The sequence below is a fragment of the Lotus japonicus genome, chromosome 6, assembly GCF_012489685.1.
Source record: "Lotus japonicus ecotype B-129 chromosome 6, LjGifu_v1.2".
NCBI lineage: Eukaryota > Viridiplantae > Streptophyta > Magnoliopsida > Fabales > Fabaceae > Lotus > Lotus japonicus.
The window spans coordinates 50,167,816-50,184,560 of record NC_080046.1 but is presented as its reverse complement, the minus strand read 5'-3'; the positions used below and the strand labels follow the sequence as shown (position 1 = coordinate 50,184,560).

At 34.7% G+C, this 16,745-nt stretch overlaps 1 protein-coding gene and 1 long non-coding RNA gene across 2 annotated transcripts; one reads left to right on the top strand and one right to left on the bottom strand.

The window, feature by feature from the left end:
- The first annotated feature begins 555 nt into the window (after window positions 1-555).
- LOC130722044 (uncharacterized) lies at window positions 556-7,818 on the top strand. Its single transcript, XR_009013752.1, has 5 exons — window positions 556-1,401; window positions 1,514-1,948; window positions 3,522-3,611; window positions 7,323-7,563; window positions 7,682-7,818. It is a non-coding gene; the product is annotated as an uncharacterized LOC130722044 (long non-coding RNA).
- Window positions 7,819-13,598: 5,780 nt separating this feature from the next.
- On the bottom strand, window positions 13,599-15,724 carry LOC130722083 (CBL-interacting serine/threonine-protein kinase 6). Its single transcript, XM_057572702.1, has one exon. It carries the CDS (start codon window positions 15,297-15,299, stop codon window positions 13,971-13,973), a length of 1,329 nt encoding a protein of 442 aa, XP_057428685.1. The 5' UTR covers window positions 15,300-15,724; the 3' UTR covers window positions 13,599-13,970.
- Between the last annotated feature and the right edge of the window lie 1,021 nt (window positions 15,725-16,745).

The window sequence follows — 16,745 nt, the reverse complement described above, 5'->3', positions numbered from 1 at the left end:
GGAAGAGAGAGGGAAGGAAAGTGAAGAGAAAACAAGTAAAACAAAACCAAAGGGAGTTGAAGCTGGGTCTTTCATAGTGTGGTCAGACTTCGGAGAAAATGAAAAAGGGGATTGAAGAGGGATGCAAAGAGCAAGAAGAAACCTTAACTCATTTATTTGGTTCTGCATTTAGACATGAACATATATGTTGCTTGTGAGCAGTGATGAATCCAGAAATTTTATGTAGTGAGGACAATTTATACATATAAATTCGTAATAAAAAAATTAACCTATTCTATTAGAAGTCAGGACATTTTTTACCAAATGAGACATAAGTGAAGGCATATTTTACCAAATGTGTCATAAAAACCACATATTTTTACTACTCAAGTGATGACATTTAGCAATGTGGAACACAAGTGAGGGCATTTAGCAATGTGAAATATAAGTGAGGGCAATTTTTATCAAAGAAATCATAAAAAATCACATACTTTTACTACTCAAATTTTTTTTCTAATGTATTTTTTCATATTTAAGTGAGGGCATTTGCCTTCATACTCTACTACATGGATCCGTCTCTGCTTGTGAGCAGAACATTAGTCATCCCAAAAATGGGAAATTAAGAAAGAGGTTTGAGAAGAGAGAGGGACATGCGAGAGAGATATTGACAGAAGAGAGTGAGCACACGCTGCTAGTAGTATGAGGAAATACATCTGCAGGTGCGTGCTCACTTTTCTTCTGCCAGCTTCTCCTTCATCTCGTGTGCTTCTGCTTCAGTCTCCTATGATGCTAGCTTCTCTCTACCCAGTCACTCTAACTAGAATTTCTTAAACTCTCTTCAGCTGAACCTTGCTCTTCATTCCATGTTAATCATGCTTTTCTTAAACTCTTACAATTCTCTTTGTTCTTTTGTATCTATCATTAAATAGTAATTATAGTTCATGAAATGACACATCCATTCCAGACCTTGGTTATGTGTGTAATTTTGTAATTTGTACTATATGCTTTATAAATGGAGAATCAGCAGATAACTAAAGTGATTTTTCGAGTTTCGAGTTTGTGTTTTGGTGGTAAACATTTATTATATACTATTTATTTTTATTTCTCGTTTCAAAAAAATATAATTTATTTTATTTATGCAATTGGGAAGGAACTTTTCTTGTTTGTATTGAACTTTAGAAAACCTAACAGGAATTTGTACTGTTGATATGTTACGGAAAACTGCGTTTTGTATCAACCCTGGTCTTTTTTTTTGGTCAAAAACCCTGGTTTTCTCTTCTTCTTTTTCTTCCCTTTCTCTCCTTAATTATAATGTAGATCCATCTAATGCTTAATGGATCCTGAAAAGCTGGAGAGGAATTTTAGGAGCTGGTGAAAAATCACACTCTTCTCTAGTCATCAATCTCGTGGCTCAGATTTTGGGTTTGTCCCTCTTCTCTTTGATTTTTTGTTCAGTCCCAAAAGAACAATTTAGGGTTTCGATTTTATTTTTAGTTAATAATATATTGTGTCTACCTGATTGGGATTATTGTAGGTTTAGGGGGAATTAAGAAAGGGATATACTTTATATCGAGCAACTCAATAAGCAAAGATATGAATTCATCAACATAGTGTGATTGTTTTACTGATTGTTAGTTGATATGAATTCATCAACATTCAAGAGCCTTCCCTATACAGGTTATACATTTTTTCCCATCACTTATGTTTTACTTTACCTTATCTTTGTAATGAAATTTAAATCCAAAAGTTGGTTGTGATGAGGAGAAAAGAATGTTGTTAATTAGCTAGATAGATTGTTGATTAATTGATAAAATAGTGTGATTGTTTTACTGATTGTTGGAAGAGAAAGCAATGGTACTTGATAACATCTCTCCTGAACCCATGGGATACCACTTATAAAAGTTCAACAAGCTAGGAAGCATTGTGCTGAGCGCACTGAAGAAATTCCCAAAGCTTCAGGTTTTGAATGGTATGCCTTTTAGTTTAATCTGTTGATCCATTTCACAAATAACTGTGGTCTGTTGTTTTTATGGCTCTGTGTGACATATCAATATCCTCTTATGTCAAAAATTTACATGATATTGTCATGTTAAAATCTTGTGTGTTTTTCTCTTCATATGTTGGTGGAACCCCGAAATTAATATTTACGAAGAGAGAGACAATAATGTTTCACGTGACAGTGAGATGTGTCGTGAGAGGATTCTAATCCCTATTTGAAGGTGTTTAATAACTCAATTGAATATATTGATTTCAATTTAGAGGATTCAATTTGCTCAGAATTCTAGCCTGACTATTATTGAGTTACATTTGAACCAGTTTTAGACCCCTCGGTTATCCCTGTGTAACTTATTATACTATTAGCAAGGTGATTTTTATTTAAGGAAAGATATTTAAAACATTTAATATTAGAAGGAAAATAAGTACAAACAATTCAAGCATACAAGCAAATAAATATAATGAGTTATGGTATAAAACCATGATGGATTGGAATCAAATGCTGACAAGGGAAAGAGAGCAATGATGTTACATAGGAAATAAGATTTTGATTGTAAATAGAACAGTTTAAATACAAGTAGTTATCTAAAACTAAGTAAGATTTAAGGAAATTTTTAATATAAAAAAAGTTCATAGTTGTTATTGACGTAGAGATTTTCAAAAGTTATAACAAACATCATAGTAATAACATGTTGACTCAGTTGGTAAGGACGCATCACATGCCCTTAAAAAGTTGTGTGTTCGATTCCTGTTGCCAATGTTATGGTTATGTTGGCGGCGATCTGTAAGTACCTTCTTTAAGTAACCTATGTTCATGGTAAGGTTTTGGAATACTTTGCCAGTGTTTTCATGTTTTGGGGCTCTAGTGCTTTAATTGTTTGCGCATGTTTTGATAACAATGCTTGGATTGTACAAATCATTGACACTCACTCGAGAGAGTTTATTCCCATGTTGTTGACCTTTCATCTAATATTTTTCTCTTTTCTAAAAAAAATATTAGAATAGAGTTCCAACTTTTGCAAATGAAGGCATATGTAGTTTTTTTTTGGTAGATAAAAGTTTGGGTGGGTTCGGCTCCGGTCACCATCACGGGTCAGGGCATGCTCCATGACCATATGTTACTTATAGAGGTTCTTATAGATCATCCATCAACATAGTCCTAATATTGACAGCAGAGATCGAACACACAACCTTCTGAGGGGAACTGATGCATCCTTACAAACTGAGCCAACATGTTATTACTATGATGTTTGTTATAACTTTTGAAAAACTCTACATCAATAACAACTATGAACTTTTTTTCTATTAAAAATATCCTTAAATCTTAGTTTTAGATAACTACTTGTATTTAAATTGTTCTATTTACAATCAAAATTTTATTTACCATGTAAAATCATTGCCCTCTTTCCCTTGTTAGCATTTGATCCCAATCCATCATGGTTTTATACCATAACCATGTCGACCAGAGATGCCAACAATCATTATTCTATATACTCTTTTTTTTAGAAAACAAGATTATGTTTAGAACTAAAGGTGCAAAATTACAGATAGAGGCAGCCAGGCAGCACAGTTTTCACCTGCAAACTGCTAGAAGAGCCAATACACGGCCAGCCAAGACAACGCATCATGAATTAAAGGTGCTCTCTATATACTCTTAATAATTGTCATTTTTACTTTCAAAATTAACTTGCTCTATTTTTTATAGCATAACTAGTTATATTTATTTGCTTGAATTGTTTATACTTATTTTCCTTCTAATTTAAACATCTTTCCTTAAAGTTATATATGACTTAAATAAAAACCACCTTGCTAATAGTATAGTAAGTTACACATCCTTACAAAAATAAAAAGCTACACATCCTAAGATATGTGTCATGAACCAACTATCCCTTTCACGCAAGAGCCTATGTTGGCCTTACCTTGTTGAGCAACCATATGGTTAAAGTTTCATCACAAGGTGCCCAATTGACTATTGCGTGAACAAAGCATGCGGATCCACTTTGTGTTTACCTGAATTTTTTTTATTAGAATAATAGAGCAAGAAGGACCTTGACCACTTGATCTTGGATGTTTTGATGCCTTGTCATGAATCAACTATCTCAAAATCTTGTGGGCATGTGCAGTTTTTGTTATGGCTCTGGGCATGTTCATATACTAGTTTCGAGTTCTCCCCCTTTTTTTTTCCTGTTTTCCCTCTCAGTTCTGGTGCTGATCCTTTTGGCTTGTTTTCTCCTGTTTGGTTTAGACCCACAGTCTATGCCTCTGCTGGGGTCTGATTTTCTTGCTCCCTTTTCATTCTTTGTATTCTTTGGGTTGTGATACCCCTAGTATCACTTTTTATATAATACTTTGGTTTACCACAAAAAAACTATCTCAAAATCTAAAGCTGTTAGGTAAATACATGAATGATTTTATATTATATCTTTAACAATAATTGGATTTTGTTCTTTCTTTTTGGGTGTGTAAGGAAACCTAACTATTGTTGTATTCAAAATTGTGAAACTGTCAATAGTTTGACATGTAAGTATGCATGAGATGCCCTCCTCATTAGTCATGATAATGTTTCAGTATGTTTTGACAATTTTTTGCAACTCCTGCCAGCTTTGTGTTTTTTTTTTCTTCTGAAAAAATATAAATTGAACCATTTGCTTTAGTTAAAGTATGTTTCAATAGTTTGAGTGCTTTTTATCTGCATATGTGAGTATTGATCTTTAATCAAAAGCATATGTGTGATCATGAGGTTAAGCCCAAGAATCCCAAGCTGGGATATGCTAATTACCTAAATAAAGACAATGCTTTTGATTAAAGATCAATACTCACATATGCCAGCTTTTTATGCATGTAAGGGGTCTTTAATGTTAATAAAATATAGTTATAAACCACATTGAATTGAATTGTCACCTATAACATGACCTATAAATTTTAGCTTTGTTGTAAGAATTAGTTCCTACTATTGGTTCATATGTGACAAGTGAGAGATGGTTGGTTTTACTCTAGTCAATATCGGATAACTTGAAACATCTTAGTAAGCATTAGTTTCTCTCCGAAAAGTATAGTTTGACTTATCATATGATTTTCCCTGTAACTATTGTTGGAGGGCACTTTCATTCAAAAGGAAAAAGTTATGTTCTCATATTTTTTGGTGAATGCCCTTGACTTTCATTCAGTGTTGGATGGTATGGACTGATCATTAATGATGATGATGATGAATGAAGTCTTCTTTTTATCAATTTAACCTTTCAAAAAAAAATGGACTGATCCTTAATTAATTAGTGGATGATATAGTATATATGTGCATATTAGTTATATCACTCAAAATTTTTGGTATATTAAATATATTTTTAAGCAATTAAGGTTGTTTTTTTAAGAACCGTCTGAACTGTGCACAACATCTCATTTTATGAATTAATTATCTTGGTTTCTGTTTTCATTTATTGAATTATATAATCTAATGAAATTATTTGAATATTTTTCTTTAGATATATACATTATTGGTTTCCTTAATTTTTTTGGTAGACATTGGTTTCCTTAATTATTCACCTTCAAAGATTTATATCATTAGTGTATATACGACGAACTAACTAAGTTTTTTCCAATTATGAGGGGTTGGCTATATGGATGATATACAACACCGTATTTCCTTCTCGTTTATTAAGTTGAAAGATAGTAATTTTTTTTTGAATATTGTTGGTTTTACACCTCTCTTTGGGGTGGGAAGAGGTGGAAGGATGAGAGAGATAGGAAGAAAAGAAAAAGTAAGAGAGATAAAGTATGAGATTTGATAGATGATAAGAAGAGTGAGATAGAAATAAAAAGGAGTGGAAATGAAGTGTATAAAAAATGAGGTGTGAACATATCATTTTTGTTTTTCTTTTAAATAAGTTGAAATTAATTCATTTATCAGTTCTAAAAAAAAGATTCATTTATACCTAAGGGTACATTTGGGTAAATACCTTAACTAAGCGCTTCTTATTTTAAGAAGCAAATTAAAATAAACACTTTCGGGAGTTATCTTGACCAATCTGACCTTCGAACGAGGTCCTAAGTGTGATCGCATTTAGCACTTTCGGGAGTTATCTTTATTTTGTTTCAAAATTCCGATGACAACTTCATAATGACTATTACATAGGGTTTAAATTGATTAAACTACCGTAGGCTTGTGGATATCCAAAAAGAAAGATTAAACTACCTTAGGCTTCTGGAATGTGGATTTTGTTGCAAAGTAAGTGGTGGATTCATGAAGTTTAGAGCATGGTTTTGGATAAAGTGGAAATGATCACAAAAGTGTTTCTTTTGTTCAATGGTCTTAGATCTTCTTCTCGGCTTATCAGGTTATTGTATAAATTTGAGAGGGGGTTGGGTAGTTGATTTCTGGTAGTTTCTTGATTCCTTGTATGCTCATGGGTGCTCTTTTGTAAATGGATTGAATCACTCCTATGTTTCATTTACTCTTTTTATGATTGGAGTATAAATCCAAGATACTGTCTGGGTAATCTCTGAGGTCTTATTTCAGTTTCAGGTGCTGCCTCACAAGTGTATGTCTTCGTAGTGTGGAAGTTTATTCAGTTTAGGAGACTTACTGATGCAGTTAGGAAATAAAAGGGGACACAGTCAGAAGCAGTATATTGCTTTATGTAGTTGAGAGAATCTGTTGGAGAAACTAGCATATAGTTGTAGATTAGAAAAACAAGGCTGTCTAGTGTTTGTGTTAGACTCTGCTTCTCTATTTTGTGGGCTGCGTCTCTTGTTCTGCTTTGGTTAGTTCTCAGTAGGATCCTAGTGTTGGCTAGGTGGTAGCGCTTTAAGAGCCTTGGTCACCTTGGCTTACTTCTTTTCTTGTTTTTTCTGGTTTTTTTGAATGTATCATGGGTTGAGGTACCCCTAGTACCTCATCAATACAATTTTTCTTACCCAAAAAAACTCCTAGTGCTTCTTTGTGAATATATTGTTTGGCTTATAAAAAGAAAACAATTATAAGAATGTATGTATCTGGGGAACAATGTAAAGTACAAAAATCACCTTTATATAGCTAGTTTGAAAACATATGAAACTATTTCATTTCTTCCATATTTGATTCTCTTCCATTATATTGTGTTTAAGACAACATGGAAATTTTTATAGTGATGTTAATGTTTAATTTGCTCCAGTTAAATTCTGTGACAATGTTGGAAAATGTAAAACTGAGAACCAATATAGAAGTGAAATATATTGTTTACTTTTTCATCTTTTGCCATTATTTGTTGAGCTTATTCTATCTTTGGTTCATGATTGCTAAATGAAACTTGGTGCGCATAACACTACTCCATCCTTTCAAGTATAAATGCAGAACTCTTGTGGTGCTTTTGTAGTTGCTTTTCAAGTAAAATTGGAGTCCATTCCTTGAGGCCCTTTTTTAGTTTCCCAACATTCCAACAATGGTCATTGCAACAACTATAATCTCATTACACAATGCCTAATTTTCGTAACATTCCAACAATGGTCTTTTTGCGTGGAATGTTTGGGGGAGGTAATGCGAAAATCAAATATTTCCTGGTGCTGTCCAAAATCTCTGAAGAGCTTGTTGCAAGAATGAGATTTCTTCCTCCACAGGTATGAAAAGAAATGCTGGAAAATAATACCTTTCTCTATTTGTTAGGCCTCTTGAAGGAAAGGAATGGAATTTTTTGAAGAGACATCTACAGATCTGTATTGGGTTATTGACTTGCAGAAATCAAGGATGGCATGGTGGATAAAAGCAAATTGGACATTATGCCCTTACCAGATGTTCCAGCTGATTGAGAATTTGGAATCCATCAAATGTCCTCGCCCTTTGCGAAAACCCAGATCTTTAGATTGGGAACCTCCCATTGGAAACATGCTAAAGTTTAATGTAGATGGCGCTTCAAGAGGGAACCCCCGGGTGATAGTGGGGTGGCTGGGGTGCTAAGAAACCGCGAAGGAAAAATCCTTGGCTGCTTCTCAATTCCAATGGGGAGGAAGTGGCTTTCGAGGCAGAAGTAGAAACCATTCTAGGTGCGTTGAAGATTTGTAAGGAGTTCGATCAATGTCAAAAATCTTACCATAGAGAGTGACTCAACGATGGTTATGGTGTAGGCGAACAATTCAGTGCCTAGGCCTTGGAAACTTGTAAATGAATTGAACCTTATTGATATCTTACGATACGAGGTGAACTGTCTAGGCATTTTTCATATTTTTAGAGAGGCAAATTTTTTGTTGATGCTTTGGGCAGAACTGGGATGTACTTGTGAGAACCCTCTTTGGGCTTTTCTTTGATTTTCCTATTTTGTATCTGGATTAATTCATCATTAATATTCTTGTTTGTTCGAAAAAAAAATGATATTATGCATATATTAACCCAAAATCTAAGGTGCGGCACGGTATGTATTTATAGCCGAACTCCTTTTTAGAGAAGGATTATTAGAAGAGTTATACTCACTTAATGTAATATGAAAGTGGGGGTTAGTCTCATAGCTAGCTGTCAACTGTTAGATACCTTGGTGCAACTAAAAAAAACTAACTATATGCTTATATCAACCTTTAGATTATATCATTGGTCGTATGATGTTTGATAGGTTGTTGGTCCTTGTGGATGTTGCTTGGGGTTTGTCCCGAGCTATTTTTACAGGGAATGTCAATTTGATTCAAAGGTCTTTGCTGCTGCCTTGTATAGATTAGGAGGCGAGCTCAATTGTAGGTTTTGTTATGTTGCATTGGAGAATTATTCTCACATTATTATGTGATTATTGTACTATCGACGTTTTGTATTTAATAAAAGTTTATGTTCTCTTAAAAAAAATAAAAAAAAGCTGAATAATTTTTTATATAGACAAAACTTTGTATTAAAAGAGGTACAAGGGGTAATTGAGTATGAATAATTCAAAGAATACAAATCAGAAAACAGCAAAATATGAATAAATAAACCAGAATGCCGAATAATTGAGTATGAATAATTAGATTACAATGTGACTTAATCACATCAGAGGATGTTTTCATCAATCAAACAAGCAGGATGGACTTTTCAATCCTCCAGATGTCTTAAAATTTGAATGATGAACTTTGCTTCAGTTCCATGATAAATCTTGTCGTTTCTTAAAAAGGTCAATCGTATTATTGTGAAAGTTAAATTAGGTAAAGATACACTAATCAAACACAGAGATATAAATAACATGAAACTCCAGTTAACAGAGAATCTTGTCTTGCAATGCCTTGTAATAGTTATAATCAATCATTATATATATTTAGAGGTTTATATATAACTGCGAATCAGATGCGTTTTTCCAAAGACTAAATCTTAATCATGCACTTTTTAATTAGTATTAAAAGTTTTGAAATAATTACAAACAGACTAATAAAACAATCCTCAAATCAGTAGATCGATCAAGCCTTCCCCACTTAGGTGCAAAGTTAAGTAGAAAAGGTTGTATCTTCTGTTATAATTTTTGCATAATGGTTTAAACGTGTCAAATGTATGCACAATTATGAATTTGAAGCTATCATACTAAAACTTTATGAATTTCATTTGCAACTATGAATTTGGCTCTCTGTTCCTAGTTTCTTGTAGAATATAATTAGAGAATATCAAGTGGAGACTCAAAGAAGTCCCATATGGATTGAATTAACTAGTGTACAAGTGTATATATAATAAAGAACACACATCTATTGTCTTAAGCCTAAGGTTTTGTGGTGGTGTCTGATTCTAACTTATGAATTCTAACAAATATGAAGATGATCCTTATCTTTAGGTTAGAACCAGTAAGGCTAGCTTTTCTATGTAGTTTATACTAAGTTGCTTGACAATGCTCAGAAGTTTTACAATATTAATATTGCAAACGAAATAGGAGCATGTTTTATATAATATGGCTGTTATTAATTTAATTTGTGATTGTGTATTGCAAAATGTTAGGTTTAGTAGGAAGAAAGCTAGACTGATGAGAGCACAATCTCAATCCCATAAAAAACATTTGTTAGGAAATGTTGGTTTAGTAGGAAGAAAGCTAGACTGATGAGTACAAACTCAATCCCATAAAAAACATTTATTAGAAGAGATAATTATAATCTATCAAACATGTAGAGACATATGATAATTATAATCTTTGTTGCACTGACTGTGCAAGTGTGGTAACTGTGCTTCACGCTAATGGTGAGGTAGACCAGTATTGGGCAAGGGAGGAAATTCTAAGAATCAGGAGCATGTTACAGTGGGATTGGCGAGTTATGCTGCCGCAGATTCCACGCGACATGAATATGGTTGCAGACCAGTTGGCCCGTCTAGCGATTATAGATGGGGTGCCTCGGCGGGTCTGGAACCAACCACCCTCTAACTTGATCCCCTCTTGCTTCAAGAGGCTCTAATCTAGTCATCTTTTTCTTTCCTTTATGTAACCAAAAAAGAAAAGAAAAAAAAAACCAGCTTCACTAGCTTTTTTTTTTGAAATCTGCTTCACTAGCTACTATTATGAAAAGTAATTAAAAGACTCTCGTAGTTAATCATGTCTTGCAAATCGATCCTTGCTATAGTTGTGGGCTTGTGGCTTCTGAGCTTTTTGGCAGATTGCCAACATCCACTAATTATAAATTATGAATTGTATAAGTTTTTTTAAAGCCAAATGATATTAATAGAGAGCAAAAATGATGCTCAACCCAAAAATAAATACAGATAAATAAAATAAAATACAAGAGGTGCGAAATAGAAGCTTAAAAGGACTTATAATTAACAAAGTACAATAATATACTAGTTCCAAGACAAACATCAATCACCGAACCCATGAATTGTATAAGTAGGATTAAAATTTTGAAATCATTACTAAGTGACTAAGAAAAAGAAGAATCTTCAACTCAAAGGATCCAAGCCTTCCCCACATACGTACGAAAAAAATTAAGAAGAAAGAGTAGTATATTTGTCAAAATTTTGTATAATTACACGTGTTAGGCTAGCAAGACATTCTAGTATAAAAAAAATCAATGCAAATGCATTTTCTTATTACATATAGGGTTTGATATATAGGAATCTGAATAGGTATTAACACTATACTTTATTATGACCTATTGCTTATTGAACGATGGCTATTGATTAATTAGTTTTTGCTGGTGGATGGGTGGCATTGGGTTTGATCTATACAAATTCAATGAAACAAAAGGAAAGAATTGTCGGACTTTTTTTATATAGCTATAAAAGATGGTGTACCGGTAAATTGTTGTTAATTAAATAATTGAGTTTGATATATAATTATGTGTAATCAAATTATAAAATTTATCGCCAAAGATGGTAGCACGTGTTGTTATAAATTTTAGTGATAAATTATAAGTAACTTACTAATTAATACATCATCTATCATGTTTTCCCACATGATTTTTGAAACTCCCAATTGGTGTCTGAAACAAGTTCTGGATTTTTGTTTCTGCCACAAGATTTTATTCTTAGTTTGCGATATGTATCATAGAGATACTAAGTTGAGAAAAAAGGGAAACCAGCAATTAAGCAAAATAAAAGGGACACTGATAACTTGTTATCTTGTTTAACTTTTATCAATTCACTGTCGTTAACATGATCATATAATGTTAAATTGAAAAATGTGTTGAAAGCAAGAAGTGAACATTCCATGTTATTATTGTAAGTCAAAATCACTATGCTACACTATGCCACCCACTAACATTGCAGGATTGGTAAGTCAAGGAAATTAAATACATTGGCATGGGTAAAAAAGGACGGTGCAGCACTTGTTGAAAATGATGGTATGCATACACACATAATGCATATGCATTGGCTTGGCATCAGCTCCTATAAATACCATAGCAACCCGTAGGAGAAATGCATCCCAACAAACTGAAGTATCTCATAGTACAAATACTTAAGCTTTTGTTTGCACTTTTTCTTATACTCTTATTTTAGAGTGTTGTGAGGTTTGATCAGATAATAGCTTTGGAGAGTGTGGGTGTACTGGAGTTGTGGGGTAGTTGAGAGAAATATCTGTGTGTTGTAACAATTTTCACATAGTGTTTATTCTCTGGTTGTCGGTTTTGACAACGGCCGTGGTTTTTTCTCCGATTTTAGAGTTTCCACATTAAATCCTTGTGTTGTGATTGTGTCATTGTTTCTATTTCTCTATGGCGATTTCCTAACAATTATTATCACAATAATTTTAACGGTAGAACCTGCTCAAGCATCTAATCATCAAGGACAGAAGAACAGAGAAGAGCTTAATTAGATATGATGGAATAACATGATAGACATGCATGGCTAGAGATTCAATCCATGCATATATCAATTAGATCATCAGAAAGTACAATATTAGAGCGAAACAGAACCAGATCAATATTGTTCAAGTGCAAATTGAAGTAAACAATTTAGTAATGTTATTAGAGATACAATGGCAGAGCCAGAAATGTGCAGATTGGAGCCTGCAATGCTAAGTGCAGGGAGGATGACGAGATCAGGGATGGGGTGCTGCTGTCCTTCATTACAGCGGTAGCTGCATCCGATCTATCGGTCTTCTATGTTGAGAATCTAAGAGCGCGAGTTGGAGTCTCACATTGGTTAAGCATGAGTAAGATAAAGACTTTATAAAAGAAACATTCTAAAAACTCAATACCTTAAAGTTTTGGGTAAAGATGTAGTGTCCAAATCTTTTGATGGTCTTCAATGTTTGACCATTGGTGCATGATCTCATAGTTTCAGCTTCCCGTGTCTCCCGAACATTCTCTTCCCCGATAACTTATAAAGCTTTTAGCTATCTTCCGCAGCCTTATTGTTGATTGGGATGGAAACTATAAGCATATTATTTACAAAATGAACTCGCTTGTTGCTTAAGAGCTCATTAAGCAACAACCATTTTGAAAAAGATGTGAAAAACTAAAACAACAACCATTTAAAAGTGGAAGGAGCAACGTAGCATATCAAAATCAGGTCTTGGTTATTGTTAAAAACCCTCATGGTCTTAGGGATCTCTTTTGAGAAAATGTACCAAGCAACATGACGCAACCAAGCACCCTCTAAACGTGTTTAAAAAAAATGTTGTTACTTCCTACTTAAGCAATATGTTTGGATTCAAATTCAAATCTTCATGAATAAATCCTGCTATCACAAAAGTTAATTAGAGTAGTTTTTCCCAAATAATTCTCCTTCAAATATGTTTGGGGCAGTGTTTTCCCCCTTTCCCTACCTGTGTATTTCTCAAAGTAACAAGATGAAGCTTCAGGTAGAATGAGTGTATTCCATGTCTTAACGCATACACAAATGGATTTGATAATGGAGTTATGATTCATTCATCTATCTCTATTTCTCTTATATAAAGTGTAAGTATAAAGGTGTGAGTACTGAGTAGATTATTATTCAAATAGTGTTTGAAAACACAACGAGATACCACCATGATCAATAAGCTACAAGTTATAAATTTTCCCTACCCTACCATGAATTTAAAGTAAAACTCAATCAAAACACACTTCCACAAAAATGATCTAGCCGTCTTTATTAGGTGGTGGGGTGGGTGATGTGAGCCAATAATCAATTTCCTCATCACATATATAAGTTCCTGAATTATTAGTAACCAATAAAAACTGGTGTACTGAATTATTTTAAAAGAGCAGTATATTACACAAAGTGAGAAAGAAAAAAGGAAATTGAAACATAGGCAGTAGTAAGTCACACCAATCCACTTGCACAATATCCACACCACAATAACAACAACACTCTGAACAGAAACAAAACAACATGACAAATAAACCTTGGACTAATAAACCTGTGACCCACTAACAACAAAGGCCCTGGACCTTGATTCATTAGTCCAATTGGCCATGATGTTCAACAATTCAAATGACACATAAGATAAAATCTACCCAAAACACCACAAGAACATGAGAATTGAAACAAGAAACAATCACTGATGATTCCATAAACAAGAAAATTAATAGTAATTCACATTAAATCAACAACTAAGTTCTCTCTTCTAGAAGACAACAATCAGTGAAGGAGGAAGGTTCAGTTCAATGAACTTGAAAATTCAAGCTGGTGTTGGAGTCTCAGTCCTCCACACTATGTCCTTGAGTGCAGGGCGAAGCTCTTTGCTGCAGAACTGGTTGTACTCCAAGGTGTCACCATTGTCCTTCTTCACCTCAACCACCAGAAACGACGGCGTCACCGCATACATGTCCGCCGCAATAGCCAGCTTCCCCTTCCTCCCCCTCTCCTGACCCTGCAACCTCACCTTGCCTTCACTCTTCTTCACATCAAACTTCCCCGCCTTCGCCACTTCCTCCAGCCTCGAAATCACACTGCTTGCCGGCCTAGTCGTCGCGAATCTCATCTCTTCCTTCTCCTCCCTCTTCCTCTCCTCAAACAGCGGCGACAAATCAAACCCCTCTGAAAGCGAAATTATGTGAAAGGCATTCATCGTCGAGGGTTGCTCCTGCACTTGCTCCTGCTCCTGCAGCTTCAATTTCTCCTGTAAATCAAATTCCAGCTCCTGCTCATGCTTCTTCATCTCAGCACCACTCTTCGCCGATTTTCTGAACCAGGAAGACTCCATGATCTTGGAGATTGTAATTCGGGTACTCGGATTCGGGTCGAGAAGCTTGGTGATGAGCCTTCGAGCTTCAGGGGAGAACCATGGAGGGCACTTGAAGTCTCCCCTGTAAATCTTCTTGTACATAGCCATCAGATTCTCGTCCTGGAAGGGTAGAAACCCTGCTAAGAGCACGTACAGGATAACCCCACAGGACCAGATATCAGCCGTGGCGCCGTCATAGCCCTTTTTTCCGATGACCTCCGGCGCAACGTAGGCCGGAGTTCCGCATGTGGTGTGGAGCAGCCCGTCCTGGCGCATGTGCTCGGCGAATGTGCTGAGACCGAAGTCGGTCACCTTGAGGCTACCGTCCTCGTCGAGCAGGAGATTCTCCGGTTTGAGATCACGGTGGTAGACACCGCGGCTGTGGCAGAAATCAACGGCGGAGATTAACTGCTGGAAGTAGAGCCTAGCGACGTCCTCTCTCAGGCGGCCTCTGGCGATCTTGTTGAAAAGCTCGCCGCCGCGAACGAGCTCCATGGCGATGTAGATCTTGGTTTTGCTGGCCATGACCTCGTGAAGCTGGACAATGTTGGGGTGCTTGACCATGCTCATGGCGGAGATTTCTCGCTTGATCTGCTCCATCATGCCGACTCTGATCACCTTCTCCTTCCCCACCACCTTGATCGCCACGCTCCGGCCGGACTCAAGGTGCCGCGCGTGGTACACCTTCGCGAATGTTCCATGGCCGAGAAGACGGCCTAGCTCGTACTTGCCATGGAGCAATGTGGAGCTCACATCGTTACTGCTACTGGATTTGTCAGCCATCGCAAATCGCAATCAATTGAAAAAGAAATTAAAATTCTAGGGTTTCGATTGTGAACTCTGGTACTGGTAGTAACTAGGGCTTGTTTGGTTTTCAATTTACTGGGTAATTGGGTATGGGAATTTTTTACAGAGAGAAATTAGGGGGAAGGGAGGAGTTGGTGGTGGTTACGGCGGCGGGATCACCCGTCTTCGACGTGTTTGCGGTGGCAATTTCTGCCGGCGATTCTGCGGTTGGCATGGCCGCCACCAACTTCAAACCTCTTCAAGCCGAAATTTCTCATCTCTCTGCATTCGCGATGCAGGAATCGAGAAACGTTGATTTTGTGTGTGTGATTCACAGTTTGAATGCTCTGTTCTCTGTTCTCTCTCTGAAGAAGTGGATTCTTCGTCTTCTTCGTTGTTCTTTCTCTTCTCTCTGGTTCAGTGTATGGAGTGTTATTTATAGCGATGATTCTTCTTCGCTGAAACTTCCGGGTGTTTGAATTACTGTTCTGCCCCTGGAATGAGGTGGGGCGAGGGGCATTGAACGGGAATGTCTTTATGCGCGGCGATGATGACACGTGCATGTGTTGGGTCCTTTCTGTGAGGGTTTCCGTTCGATCATGATCATGATTGTTGTTGATTCAAGTAACACATGATAAAGACCTCATAGTTGAATCATTGTATTAAGTAGTTATGCATTAAATAATTTTGAAAGGATGCATTCAATAATTAAATTTACTATGAATATAAATTTCTTTAAATGCATAAATTTTAATTAATATTAATATTAATTAATACTATCATTAGTATTTTCTTAAATAAATTTTTTGTTACCTAAATATGGTAAGAATTATTCTAAATAATTATTAAAAAGATGCAACAAGAAATAAATTTATAATTAATTTATATTTTGTTATGAAAATACTTTAACTCTCATTTATTTTAAAATAATTAATAGTCACTAATTAGAATTATTATTATATGATATAAATGATTTATATTATTTTATATAATTTATAATATTTACTAATGTATATAGTATTATTTGATTATTTCATAATAATTTTTCTACATATTTTTTTTAGTAATTAATAACATTGAAATAATTATTATTTAATAATGAATTTATTTAAATAATATTAACCTTTAAATGTTTTCAAAGCTAAATAGTATAATTATTTAATATTATTAATTGTAATGATTAAAGTAATTTCTATTAATATATAATATTAATTTCACACTTTCTTGTCAAGTTATTTAATTTAAATAAATAACGTAAAAATACAATTTTAATATTTCATAATTAATATTAATGGAATGAATTTATAAGAATTTAAGTAATAATTAAATATCTAATTAATGGTTCTTTTCCTCTTGTAACAACAAAACAAAATCTAATTAATAATTCTTCAAGTTCATTTTATCCATATAATATATATAATTAATAATAAAAAAAATCATTAA